The 14,688-nt window shown below is 35.3% G+C and overlaps 1 protein-coding gene across 1 annotated transcript in view; it reads left to right on the forward strand.

Annotated features, from left to right (window-relative positions):
- Window positions 1–14,688, forward strand: part of dsx (doublesex) — a 44,817-nt gene that overhangs the window by 3,645 nt on the left and 26,484 nt on the right. Inside the window, 2 exon segments of the mRNA XM_068300981.1 lie at window positions 1,936–2,376; window positions 2,378–3,329. Coding sequence (XP_068157082.1) covers window positions 2,257–2,376; window positions 2,378–3,329 — 1,072 coding nt within the window. The 5' untranslated portion in view covers window positions 1,936–2,256.

Genomic DNA, 14,688 nt, shown 5'->3' on the forward strand with positions numbered 1-14,688 from the left:
GCGGCGGCTGCTAGTCGCGTTTTCGAGTTCTTTGCATCCGCGTCTTGGGCAGGCCAAAGATTTCAGATCGGACAGCAGTAGCAACAGCAGCAGCAGCGGAATAAGCAGCAGCAGCAACAGCAAAAGCAGGAGCAACGAAAGCTCGGCTCATCAACCGTTACGCGACATCGAATCGAAAGTTTCACATATTGCGTTTCAAAGTGTTTTGAAGAATTTGTTTGAATCGCACACAAATATACACACACCCACACCCACACATTAACCGGATATCATTTGAAAATATTGAATTTAAAATTTGTTGTGTTTTCTGTTGTGTTCAAACAATTTGCTATATATACATAAATACAAAACTATATATAGTTGGTTTTTGTTTTTTTTTTTTTTTTTGATTTTTTTGTATTACTTTCTTGTTGTTGGTAATCCGAAATCGCGCACGCGTTTTTGCCGTCGGCTCATTGATCGATCGATCGATCAACCACAACCACAGAAAAATCTCATGTGACTGTTTTTTTTCCTCTTGCCTTCGATTTGCAAACAAAAAAAAAGTGAAAACTAAAACTTAAAAGGAATAATACACATTAATAACTAAATACTACTATTAAAATCTACAAATTTACTTAAAACTAAATATAATATAACTAAACTATTCAATATAAAGTTCCAGTTCAACTTTTAAATATAATAATTATATTCTACCAATCTAAATAATCCAAATTTTAATAAGGTAAAGTTTCTTGTTTTGTTCTTCTGTTTAAAGTTTTAAATATATATTGATACAATATTTAAATCTAAAGTCTTATCCGCTTGTCAATGTCAGGTTTATAAATTAGCAAAAATTAAAACAAATTGTCAGACTTAATTACACAATGTATAAGCTTAAACTAATGTGTAAATTGCTTCAATTTTTCTTTTAATTTTTAAATAGTTTGACAATTTAATTAAAATGTAAAGTTACATGACCCGGTTCAGGGTTCTACAATATAAGAAAGATCTATGCATAAATCCATATTAATTTTCTATTGACTATTAAATCATTTAACTTGATTAAATGAAATTGAAATCATTTTATAATTTCCTGATCTAATTTGATATTTTTGATATGTTTCCACCAAAACATAAAATTTTTCAGACTGGTCGAGTCCTAAGCTTATTATTATATGATTTTCCTTTTTTGTATTTGTAACTGGAAAACACCTATCAAAGAATTTTACTGCCTGTTGGAAAAAAAGCTACCAAAAGGAAACTTGTTTAATAACAAAGATGCAAATTAAATATTTATAAAGTCTAAAGATTATAAATTGTTTTAATTAATTGAAAATAAGTAGAAAGCGTGTACGGCATTTATCTATAATCAACTTAACTTAATTGAACTTTAATCAAAGATCCTTAAATATTCAGACAACTGAAAACTTTTCACCTTTATTTCCTTTTGCAATAAACATTATCAACTTATTAGTTTTTCTTTTATCTTGGTTGTCAATAATATATATAATTATATCATTGCCATAGCTAATTTGTTGTTTCATAATTGTTTATGACTTTTGGTAAAGATCACTCTAGCCTGACCCTGACCCATTATTAGCCAAGCTATCAGCAACAATGTATCTTCTCGACCATAACTCCACCTTTTAAATGTAACCAAAAAGCGGGGCGTCAACTATGAAATTAAATATATATAACAAAGATTTGCCTAATTACTAATAGGCATGCAAGTCGAAAATATATAATTCAGAAAATATCTACATATATATTTTTGAAATTCTAGCCAAAATATTTGGAAATAAAATGGGAATGCAGCGCAAGTGGCGCATAGCAAGGCAAACGAAATTTTTGTCAGAATTTATTTGGGCTTAGATCAGCAATAAAATCTTTTATTTATATTTCTCTTTGGAATAATTTTTAGAAATAATTTTCTATTTACTCTTGTCTTTGCAGCAAATACAACAACAACAAATTTATATATATTACAATTAAATATAATGGAAATCTCTATTCAAAACTAAACGAATATTAAAACATTTGAGCAAGCAAGTTTTCAAAATATTTTAACTTGAATTCAGCACATTAAATAATCGCTTGAAGCCATATAAAAAAGAAAATAAATATATATACCAGCACGATCCACAATATTAATCATGCCAATGCTTTATGCCTCTCTCCAAGAGTAGAAAGTATACCCAAGAAAATTGATACAGATCCGAGGAATTGAAAATATTGTCACTCGATTGTTTGATTGATACAAGTTAAGAAGGAAAAATGGTTTCGGACGAGAATTGGAATACTGACAGCATGTCCGATTCGGACATAATTGACTCGAAAAACGATGTTTGCGGTGGCGCCTCCAGTTCCAGTGGCAGCTCGATCTCACCGCGAACACCCCCCGAATTGTGCACGATGTCGCAATCACGGCTTGAAGATCACACTGAAGGGTCACAAGAGATATTGCAAGTATCGCTATTGCACATGTGAGAAATGCCGATTGACCGCCGATCGTCAGCGGGTAATGGCCCTGCAGACGGCACTGCGGCGAGCTCAAGCCCAGGATGAGCAGCGAGCCCTACACATACATGAAGTACCACCGCCTGGCCCCACTGTCCAGCCGCATCCACTGCTCAGCCATCACAGTCATCATCACAGCCATCATCATGTGGCTGCCGCTGCGGCGGCTCATGTTCATCAGGTGCATGCTGCTGCTGCCCATGCCCATCATGCCCATGCGCATTCCCATGGTCATTCTGCACATGTTGCGGTGTCGCATCATCAACAGCAGCAGCAGCAGCAGGCACAACAGCATCCACAACATCAGACACAGCTGGGACAGGTTGCTCATGCTCATCACGCCCATATGGCGGCCGCTGCTTCAGTGGTGCAGCATCAGCCACACCACCATCAACAACAGCAGCAGCCCCACCAGTCCACATTACGTTCTCCACCCCACAGTGAGCATGGAGCAGCCACTAGTAGTAGCAGCAGCAGCAGCGGTTCAGCAAATGGACCAAGTTCGAGCTCACAGGCAGCAGCTGCCACTTCCAGCAGCAGCAGTGGAACTAACGGAGCTGGTGGTGCCAGTGGCAACGGTGGTGGTGCCAATGGAGGCGGAGCCGGATCAGTTAGTGTCATAACCAGTGCAGATCATCACATGTCAACGGTGCCAACACCCGCCCAATCGTTGGAGGGCTCCTGTGACTCATCATCGCCATCCCCATCATCCACTTCGGGTGGCGGTGGCGTGAGTGGTGTGGGTCCTGGTGTTGGTGTTGGCAGTGGTGCAGCTTTATTGCCGATCTCAGTCTCCGTAAATCGAAAAAACGGCGCCAATGTGCCCTTGGGTAAGTTTCAATGCAACTATTTCAATTCCAATCGAATTCCAACAAAATGAAGCTATTTCGCATTCAAGTTCCCCTGAACGGAGTCTATAGACGAATGATGAAACAGGTTTTTTTTCGGGATAGAGTGCCAGCTAATTAAAAATTTCAGGCCCTTGCATTTCCCACATAAGTCATGACACTTTTTATTTAGTCTTATGTTTAATCCCAAAAACATGATGTTGTCTATTCTCTCTGCTTGTCTTAGCCATTACACTTTAGTTTATTTTCATGATTAATCTTTTACCGCACTCAATCTGGGTGTGTTTGAGTGTGTGTTGCCCCTTGGCAGCTATCAGATGAGGGATAATATTTATGGCTCATTTACTTGGGAGTAAAAGCAAATTGAAAATTGCACTAAAATCAAAAAGAAAAATATGTGAAAAACCAAACTCAAAAGCCGCTGAGAAAATTGCACTAGCATTGTCAGGAGTCCCAAAAGGATGAGAGCCAGGGAATCGAGGAGTATGAAGTGATGTCTGGCTCGCGCCACTACTAAATGATTGCCACCTAATTATAGGCCAGAATATGCCGCCAGTGGCAGAGTGGCAACAGTCGGTGGGCAACTCCATGGCCAACTTCGTCTCGACACGTACGCGTTGGTCCAACAACAAAGTGGAGCAGCAGCAGCAACACAGAAAGGGGCATAATAATCAAGTTTTCTTCTCTTCTTTTATATTGTATCCTATGCCTAGCAACAAGATGGCAAAACTAAGCAATCTAAGGCTAATCACACCCATGTCACAAATTGTTGTTCTTGGCAGCCCATGAAATAATCAATTAACATGGAACCAAGAGCTGTCAACACTTGACACCTAAATGCATACCTTAAGCATTTGTATAACATCCGAGAACAATTAATGAAACGCATTTTTGAACTCGAAAACTTTACCCAAATATCCACCTATTACCCATCATATTTCTTTACTAAATTCATTAAATTATGAGCTTGTATTTCTCTATTTAGAAACAAAAAATGATCTCATCAGTGGAAATAAATATGTACATAAATAAAGATGTAAAGAAAATATAATTAAATTCTATAGAATTAATCCTCATAATTTGCATTAAAATTAATAGAATTTTAATTAGGCTGCTTGTTTTTACAACATTTTAGTAAAATTTAATTATAAATTTCGTTGATCAATTTTTTATGGCTAACAAGTTTCTCAAATAATTTGTGATTACATCGCTAGCTATTTCCGTTTCTTATCAGAGAATGCAACTGTAAATAGTTTTTAGTTACATTGCCATTGAATAATTCCAATAAATCTTATCAATCACATCGAAAGAAACCAAATGTATGCTAAGCCTTGATTCGCAAGAGGCGCCAAAAGTGTCCATAGAGGACTTCTTCTGTACAAAGGCATCGGGAAACCAGTTAGTGGCAAGTGTAATGCATTGAGTGGGCAGACTAGCTGGCCAAGCTAATGAGCACTTTTGAATCGGAGTTGTAAGCTGGCAAAATGTTGCAACAAAGTTGCTAGACAGAAAACTTGATCCTCAACTGGTTGGCGGAGTGTCGGAGGATTTCTTCCAGGGAGTTGGGCGGGGGTACTACCACTGCCACTGCAATTGAGGCTACTGTCTGCCTATTTGGCTGACTGTCTGTTCGGTTGGCTTGGTTTGTTTGTCTGTTTGTTTTGCTGCTCAGCTGGCTAGTAGCAGTTGACAGACGTCACTGGCATTGTCTACATTGGCCACTAAATGGATAAATGCTAAACGATCGTTCATATTATCGCAGATCCATGTCTGGCCATGTCTATTATATAAATATTTATGCATAAAGACATTCCAGTAATCATCACTGAAGAAGATGGCATGGAAATTATGTATGTCCCACTATCACAATGAATGGTTATGTTAGATTACTTTGACAGGGGTTCGTCTTAGCTCTTATCTGGCAGTTTGTATGCACAAAATGTTTTGTCTCTGGGATTGCCTCCCTGATTTTAAATCATTTTCTTAAAGTTAAATGAAAATTATGCTATTTTACAAGGGACTTAAACAATATATGTAAATGCCAATTTCTATAGGCTTTTAAAAGAAACTAATAATACTTTGTATTATTTTTCCTATGACTTTCAATTTAATAATTAAATTTTAAAACATTTGTTTCTCTAAACTCATCAAAACAAATAAAGAAAAACATTTAAATAACCATAAATCAAGTTCAACATCATGATAATGACTTGGTTTATTGAGTTCTTTAGATTTTCTAGCTAAAATCCTGGGAAAAAATATATATATGTACATATATATAATACAGTAGATAATTTTCTCTTCCTTTATGGTTTTTGTCTGTTTGCACTTTGCTTCCTCTATTCCCAGAGACAGAAGCAGACGAAGACCCAGACCCAGACCCAGACCCAAACCAATGTTAAAGCCCAGGCCCCAAGCCCATCTTAGCCATGGTCACGTAAACTGCAACTGGAACTACTATACGACTGACTGACTCTGTGTAATTATGAAAATGGCAACAATAGTTTAGCAGTCATAAAACTTGGATTCGTCAAGCGGATACTCTTTGCTCGTTCGCATCGTAAAACTTCAAATGTTTTTCTGTTTCTGTTTCTGTTTTTTTTTTCGTTTTTCTTCTCCCTGTATTGAAGACGAAGTCAAATCGATAGACTTTTAGTTAATTAATTTAATGCGCTTGCGCTAATTTCGTGGTCTCAAGACAAGAAGCCTGCACGACCTGTCTTAGACCTGAAGAACTGAAAACGGGCAACAAGGAACGAGGAACTGAGTTCTGTCTGTCTAAAGTGAAATTTTAATGTTGCCTTTTCGCAAGAAAACAAAATGAACTACAAAAATACAAAAACAAAAAGAAAAGAAGCAACTCAAAACACAAAAAAAAGAAGAAAACTTTGGCGAGCTCGTAAAAAATCAAGTTGTAAAAATGTATTTTTGGTATTATACATTTTGGTTTTTGGTTTCGATTTCGTTTCAAATGGCTGCCATATTTTGTTGCATTTGAGATCGGCAATGAGTGAGCAAGGGCGGTAGTGAAGGGGAGACACTTGGCAGGTCATTTCGCAGCATAATTTATGAGATTTCCAGTTAATATGTTGGGCATTATATTTTTAATATGTTTTTCGCTGCTTGAAAGTCGGGATTATACATATATACATATATACAAGATACATACATAGGTACCTAAATATAGGTGTATGCATATGGCTAAATGAGTGGTTAATTATAAAGTCAGAAGCACACACACAGAGCACAACTTGGCCAACACAGACAAAACGAAACGATACAAACCAAACCGAACGAATGCGAAAAAATATATCCATAATAACTTTTTATTTTAACTTGAACTATAAAAATTTGGCTTTTGCAATTAAAATTCGTTTTACGAGCAGAAAATTAGTCTAGACGAGGCTCGAAAGCAATTCATAGCCACACACAAACACACAGAAACTGACAAGAGCCAACTCCAGCTGCAACAAAACTGCAAAACAAAAAGAAAAGAATGCAAATATGTATGTACCTACATACCTACATGGTCTTTTGCATATAAATGCTGGCATAATCAGCTCTTATCGTAAATTACACAGTTCTCAGCCTAATCATATGCTAAATGCCTGTAGTTGCGATCAGCAATACCCAAATGACCAAAATACCCAATACATTACGCCGCCCATCCTTAAGCTGAGACCCACCTGGGTCTGGGGCTTGGACTCTTTGGGGCTTCCTGTCTTAAGCTCGGCCTAATTGATTTGAATTATGTATGAAACGCATGCCACTAAATGATGCGGGTTCCTTTCCCCAACTGCCACTAGTCTTCTCATTTTCTTTTCCCTCACACCGAGATAGAGGCGTGAAAAAACCAGAAAGCTAAAATTATCTTATAAACCTGAAAACCCGCAAGCGATGTGAAAATTATAAGGTACAAAAGCATTTACAAAAAGGAAAAAAAAACAAATGGGTATCAATTTAATTTCATATAATAATAATTTCACTTACCACACATGCATATATATTTAAAAATTCACAACAATGTGTCATCGGTAACCATCAGGAATTTTGGAATCCTTTACGCCGTAGTCTACAAAAAGGAAATAAAAGGATTAGAGAAACTTACATTTAATTATAGGCTTATTCATATCACTTATCTAGATCGGCGCTTATCCCCTTGGGTACTTCCTTTTTAAGCTAAATTTGTAACTTTAAAATGATTGGCTTTGTGGAACCATTTTCATACTCTTCATTAAACCCCAACCTTTGAGTTTTTTAGTTTTTTCGAATTATATTCTTGATTTAGGAATGCGAAATTTGACCCATAAAGTATGCAATATGCTACTGTATATATCTTATGGACCATTCACTAACTAACATTCTGCAGCTAATTGTCTGTAAATTGTTGTCCCTTAAATAGGCTATTATAAACTGTTCATTGAAGAACATATTTTGTAAGAGGAGCCTAAATTTTCAACATTATTGTATTGTTCCGCTATTGAAATAGTAAAAATAAACCCAATCTGCATATTTCGATTGAGCTTAAAAGCTCAATTTCATGATGGTCAGAATGTAGTGCAATCATTGCAATAAATCAATCTTCATGGCACTGTTGGCTGGTGTTAGCCAACAATCAGCAATATATATACATATGTGTATGGGTAAACCAAATACCATAAATATCTGGTAGAGGACCTGACCTGGACAATGCTGGAGCAACTCATAAATTGCTACAAAACTGTGTGGCACAATGTAAACAAAACTCTTGGCATCTCAAAAGCGGAGATAACTTCAACAGGCTAACGAGAATATCTTTTGGGAGGTCTCTTTCTCTCTCTGTCTTTCTCTTTCTCCTACTATCTCTTCATCTTACACTTGCACCCCGCAATGACCGCATGGCATGCAACACTTCCATTAGACATGCAACAAGTTTTGAGTTTGTTTCCTTGGCTTGTATTTTTCACCCAAAACCCGAAACCCCTTTCGCGGAGCGAGTTGTGGTGCCGCTTTTATAAATATTTAACATTAATAATTAACTGAATCAAGTGTCCATTATAATTTGTGGCAGCGAAATCATGTTAAACCATTAAAAATTAATATTTATGAATGAAATGAGTAATTTTTAGGGGAGGTGTTTACATTTCAATTTTAAAAAATGCAACAAATTTATCATTTCATTCCAATCTAGAAAGGACAGCTCTGCCCTTGTCATAAATAATAACTAGATTGTTTCCATTCGAATGAATCTTTTGAGTAATTACTAATTAGAATTAAAGTTTTGTGTTTTAAATTCAATAGTTGGTTTGGGCATTGAGTCTTTGAATACTTTCACAATTTAGTTTATAAATTAAAAGACTGTATTTACATATATGTATTTAGAATTATTTGTTTGCCAATTCAATAAAATTTTTAATAGTAGATGCTGTAAAATGAAATAATAAATTGCATTATTCAATGACAATTCTCGCAATGCTGCCTCTGTTCCCCTTTCCTTTTCAAACACAAACTGTTTTCAAATTCAGATTTATATTGTCATTCAATATTTTTACAGCAACATAAGTATAATTTATAAATAGAAAATCTAATTTAATAATTTGCATATTTTGATGACGTTTGTTGGAGTACTTTTGGTGTCTTTTTTTCCTGTTTAACTGTCCAACAAACCCCAATCGTTCACTCAAACAGCTGGGTCAATCATCGACACTCAACTCACCGACATTGAATGGATTGACATTTCATATGCAATTTGTTGTGTCTAATCAGATATGCTAGTGTTCGAGTGTGTACTGCGTGTGCTGGGTGTGTGTGTGTGTGAGGGAAGTATTTAAAGAACCTGTGGCTGTGGAATTTCAAACATGAGTTACTTTTCAACCGGTTTTTTTGCCATAAACAGCTGATCGATGTAACAGACTTTGGTCAGACTTCAGACCTCAAGTATTACTCATTATGTTAAGAAATTATTGCTAAGTAGTACAATGTTCACGCAGATTCAGAATTGTCGTTGTGTGTGTATTGTAACCTGAAACTTTTTTGTTTTGACTGAGAGATGGAAAACAAAGTCAGTGAAAGTAATTCAGTTGGAGAGCATTGAACTTGCATTTCACTTGTTTTGTTTTGTTTTGTTTTATTTTTGTTGTCCAAGGGCAGTTTAGGTTAACGGATTTACAGCTAAACGAAACGACCCAAAGGGTAAAAGCAGTCAAGTCAAAATTGTCCAACAATTGGCTAAATAAATGCAACTCAATACTATTGATACAGGTTTTGCCCTGTTTAAAAGAATCAATCAATATTAGTTGTATGTCTATAAGTGTGAATTATCAATTATATCCGTAATCATACAATTAAACAATTGTTTTTTAAACACACTTTACACAGCTGTGCAATTTTTCTCATGTCCAATAACTAATGCTCTCATTTTAATTGTGGTCAACTTATTTACTTTACAGTCATCAAAAATGTATCCTTTTTAACCTTATGCTTCCTATTATTTTTAGATTTTAGTTACATATGGAAGTCACAGAAAATTCTTAGCAAATTCTAAGCTACAGTGGCCCTCTTAATCCCTCTAGCTAAGCAATTGTAATACGCAACCTGAAATGCATTTAAAGAAGAGCCCACATATTAATTAGTTCAGGGCCACAAAATATCATCAAAGTCACAGTAGTCTGGACATAAGTTGACTTGCCTTTGGTCCGACACGTGCATTATCATAAATGCCAAAAAGGGTATATACATTATTTGCAGGAGTTTTAACAATACTTAAATAAAAGTTACTAAGAATAGGTTTCCTGCGTTTAATTTTTACAAGTTAAATAGTCAAATTAGAAGTCAAAACCCACTTTCCAAACATTTAGAATCTACAATCTGTTTCCAGGGTATAAACCACATTCGATGTTAGCCCAACTTTCTGGTGTATAATCTAAAAATTTATCAAAGTTAACCCAAGCCTGTCTCTGTCTCAAGGCTAAGCATAACCGGTATTTATATCTTCTCTCTCTCTCTCTGTCTTAGCAGTAACTAAAAAGTTGCTCGGACACCAAGATTGATTGATGTAAAGCCATCTATAAGTTAATGTGATATTGAATATGGTCTTTACTGTCCAGATAAAATAAAATATTGTATGAAAATTCAGATAGAAAAGGGTGCTCCTTCTGCCCTCTTAGCTGTCATTTGCATTGCCTTTAGCTTCACCCTACTTCACCTTCAATTTACTTCATTAAAAACTTGTTGCAATTTCAATTTCCCACACACACACACACACACACACACACAAAATTGTTGCAGACAACACCATCGCATCCACTTTAAATTGAAATCGAATTTGACCAAAAACACACACAGACACACCCCAAATGTGTGTGTTGTATGTATATACATATCAACTGATTTACATTAATGGATGGATATTGTCGTTCCGAGGCACGACACGAAATCTCCATCTCCATGTCCATTTGGGCTTGGCTCTTGATGAGGTTAAGCGACTAGTCGATCGTAAATTACACTAAAATTTTGATCTAGACCACAATTAGAATGAGCTGTGCCAGCAGCATGAAATGTGATTTGATTGTGAGTGACAAAGATCTAAAGTGAATTTTTTGCATAGCAAGCTAATCTGAAACCGGATTTGCAGATATCACGGCCATTTAACAAACAAGTAAATGTAAAGTAAGTCTAAAAACAAAAAATTGGTAACAGATCTTTGATTTTTCGAAAATTCTAATTTTCTTTATTAAACTACTACTAATAATTCGATGTAGCGAATGTGAAAAGAAGGTAACCTTTGGTCAAAACATTCTGATTACATAACATTACATACATTCTGACATTTTTCTCAAGGAGCCTGTCCGTCACGAATGGCATTGTCAATTACTGAAAAATGCAAGTTAAATGCCTTAAAACTGCTTGCTTTTATTTTTTTTTTTCAGAAGTCAACTGACAATTGATTCTTGACGGTTGCAGATATTCATTTTTTCGTTAAGAGGCGAAAAATTCATTAAATGATGCACATTTATTGAACCGCCCAGAGAGGCCACATGCAGTTAAAATATCACTGCATGTCTTTTATATCCTGCAACGGATTTAGTTAATTACTCAAGCTCTTACTTAAAGGTAGATACTTTATTGCTGCGTCTTCTTTTTTGCCACTACTCGAATCAGTTAAGCATACCGTGCATGTTGATGATTTGGATAGATTATATTCGATTATATTGAAACACAGAGCAAGCTGTTAAGACAACCCCCACCCTCCATACCATTTCCAAAACAAAGCAAAACCGGCCCTGACAAAATCATAAACATACGAGCCATACCCAGGCAGGCAGGTAAAAGGAAGCGTTTCAAAATTAAAACGGGGAACGCCATTTCGCGGCCCAGGCAGCAATCAGACAAAAGCCACAAGCAGAGCTAATTAAATTATTTTGCAAGGGCTTAGCCCAAAGATGCTGATGTTGCTGCTGGAAGTGGCCACAGAGACTGTGGATGAGGATGCCCAGGAGACTCTGGAGCCTCATCTCTCTACATACATACATCTGCTGCGCATTTCAATGAAATTACGCGCTGTAAAAATCAACTTAAAAACGACTTCACGTAGTTTTTATGTTTTGCCAACAGCAACAACAACAAGAAAAATATATATACCTATACATATAAAAAATACAAGAAAATAATACTGACAAAACACAAAAAAACACAAAAACAAAGTTGTAAATTATATTTTTATGCTTTTGAAATCTCAAACGGAAAGGGTAGCCAATTGCTCTTTTTCTCAACAACAGCAGCAAAATGAATGAGAGAAAAGGAAAGCCATAAAAATGCCAAAGACCATATATAATACTCGATTCCCATAGAAATTAGAAATTAAATACAGAAATCTTAGTCAATTAAAAGTAGTTTAACTCACAATTAGAATGTTTCTCGTAGCTCATAAGCCTTAGACCCACTTGAATGTTTTACTGATTAACCATGGGCGTAGATCCCCTTCCAATTGAAACTCTCATTGAATTGGCATTGTTATACGTAAGATCCTAACTAAGCCCATGGACATACTAACAATGTATCGACTTTTGTTTATTAATATTATTCTTGTTAGACATTGGATAGTGAGCGACAGTCCATGAGACAGATGATCATGGCTAAGACGAACACAAACGCCTCTCGTCTGTCAAACACACCTCTTAAAAATTTATAAGTATGTATACACCAGGATATACAGAATCGAAAATAATTCTCAACGTTACAGTCCATATAAAAATCACAGACCCAGACACATATTGCAGAAAACTTTTACGACACAAAGCGACATTTACAACTTTAATGCTAATGCCGATGAAAAGAGGCACAACAAGAGGGACAGGGAGGTAGCAAAAAAGAAACGATTTTAGAATCGTAAGAAGAAGCAAAAAAAAAAACAGAATGCTGGCAAATAAATTAAAAATGTGCTAAAAATTAAGAGCATCAGGAATTCGTAGGCTTTACAACTTTTAGTATGCATACAGAACACTCGGTTAATGGAATGTGGCCAAATTTTATGGGTCTCTACTAGTGGAATCTGCATGCCTCCTTCCATTCTTGGGTTATACATAGATGTGGGAGGGTTTTTGACCAGAAATTTTCTTTCTTTTTAACGAAGTCATAAAATCCAAACTCAGGTTTGTGCTATGTGAGGTGGGGGGGCACAATCGTAAAGAAACTCATGTATATATTAAAGTACTGACTAATAGCTATTTACAAATAACAATATTTTGCACTATTTTTTAAGCAGAAACTGGGTAACATTTAAAATTCCAAAACAATCCAAGTTACTGCAGTTCGTTTCTTATCTAAAGAACCCGTTGAAATATGTTTGTAGTTGTCTACCTTGAAATGGTTATTGACCCAAGTGAAAGCATATTGCATAATATCAACAACAACAATCATCGTCATTATTATCATCATCTTCATGATCATAATAGTTATTGGTTCGATTGGCATTTTACCTTGAACTTGAATTAGTTTCGTATGCATTTGCTTTTTGGATATACATACATATACGTGAATTCACACATTTGTGAATATGTATGTGTAAATACTAAATAGATTTCTAGAACAGATTCACATCGCTTACAGGTAGAACAGACTTGGGGCATGTGGCAAATGTTGACCCATCAGCACCTTTAGCGAAAGTGTAAAAATAAGAGAACTAATTTACAATTCTAAATTGTTTTCAGGCAATTATATATACTAATAATATTTACATCCAACTTTATATAGAAAACGGACGAATGTTCTTTCGATAAGAATGAATTGTTTGTTCCTATAAAATATACAAATTTCTAATTGATCAAATTGCAGAATATCCTAATAATTAAATCAAGTCTTAACATATACAGAACCATAGCTTTTACTATATACTTTGCTGGACTTTAGTTCAATTACAAATGTTTAAATACTATTTTCATTCTGATTTAAAATTTAAGTTCATTACAATCATACCATTTCAATTTGTTTGCAATTTTCGTGGAAAATTCGCTAAATGAATGAGGTGAAAAAGCCCGAAATAAGTTAAATGTAAGCCTATTTCAATTTTAAATGATCAATGGACAAAATTGATTTTAATCTATGTAAAACCACCTAAATATTTACAAATTGTATCATTTGTATTTCAATTTTCTGTGTGATGAAAGACTTCAAGAGATTATAAACTTTATAATTGATGCCATGAATCATTTTGTTAATAAGACGCTATTTCAGCAACCTCAAATTGTTGGTCAAACAGTTTGAAAACATTTTTGAAATTACTTTGTCAATAATCCTTGTAGAGCCATTAAATTCATAGTTTTGTCCGATTTGCTTGGCTGCAATTATTTATGGCAAAAAATAACAAATAGAAACACACAAAAATTACGAGCCTACACAGTCGCAAGTTTTTCACTGTTTCAGCTTGTCGGCTCTTGGGTTAAGAGCTTCTAGACAAAAATGTAACATCAAAATATCTCGCCACACATACAACACACAAAAAACCGAAAAAAGTTTAACAATTAAATTAGCTTGTATAAATATAAAATCACCTATTAAAGCTAGTGCCAAGTGCCAAGTGAACAAGATAGAAAATCTGTGAACAATTTAAGTGCATAATAATTGCCAAGAACTACAAAAATCACGCACCACGTAAAGATTTTCCTGTTTTACTTGTTGGATATGTACACAAGTACGTATTCTACTCTATTTTCCGTTCCGTTCTTTTTTCTTATTTTTTTTTATCAGTATGTCAATTTGTTTTCTCACTAGACTTTTCCACACATCAATAGACGGGGCAAATTAGTAGACAATCAGGCACGTAGTGAACAGTGGCACACACGATGAAAGATGGTCGAAGGCTATG

Source organism: Drosophila tropicalis, unplaced genomic scaffold (assembly GCF_018151085.1).
Source record: "Drosophila tropicalis isolate 14030-0801.00 unplaced genomic scaffold, ASM1815108v1 contig_878, whole genome shotgun sequence".
NCBI classification, from domain to species: Eukaryota; Metazoa; Arthropoda; class Insecta; order Diptera; family Drosophilidae; genus Drosophila; species Drosophila tropicalis.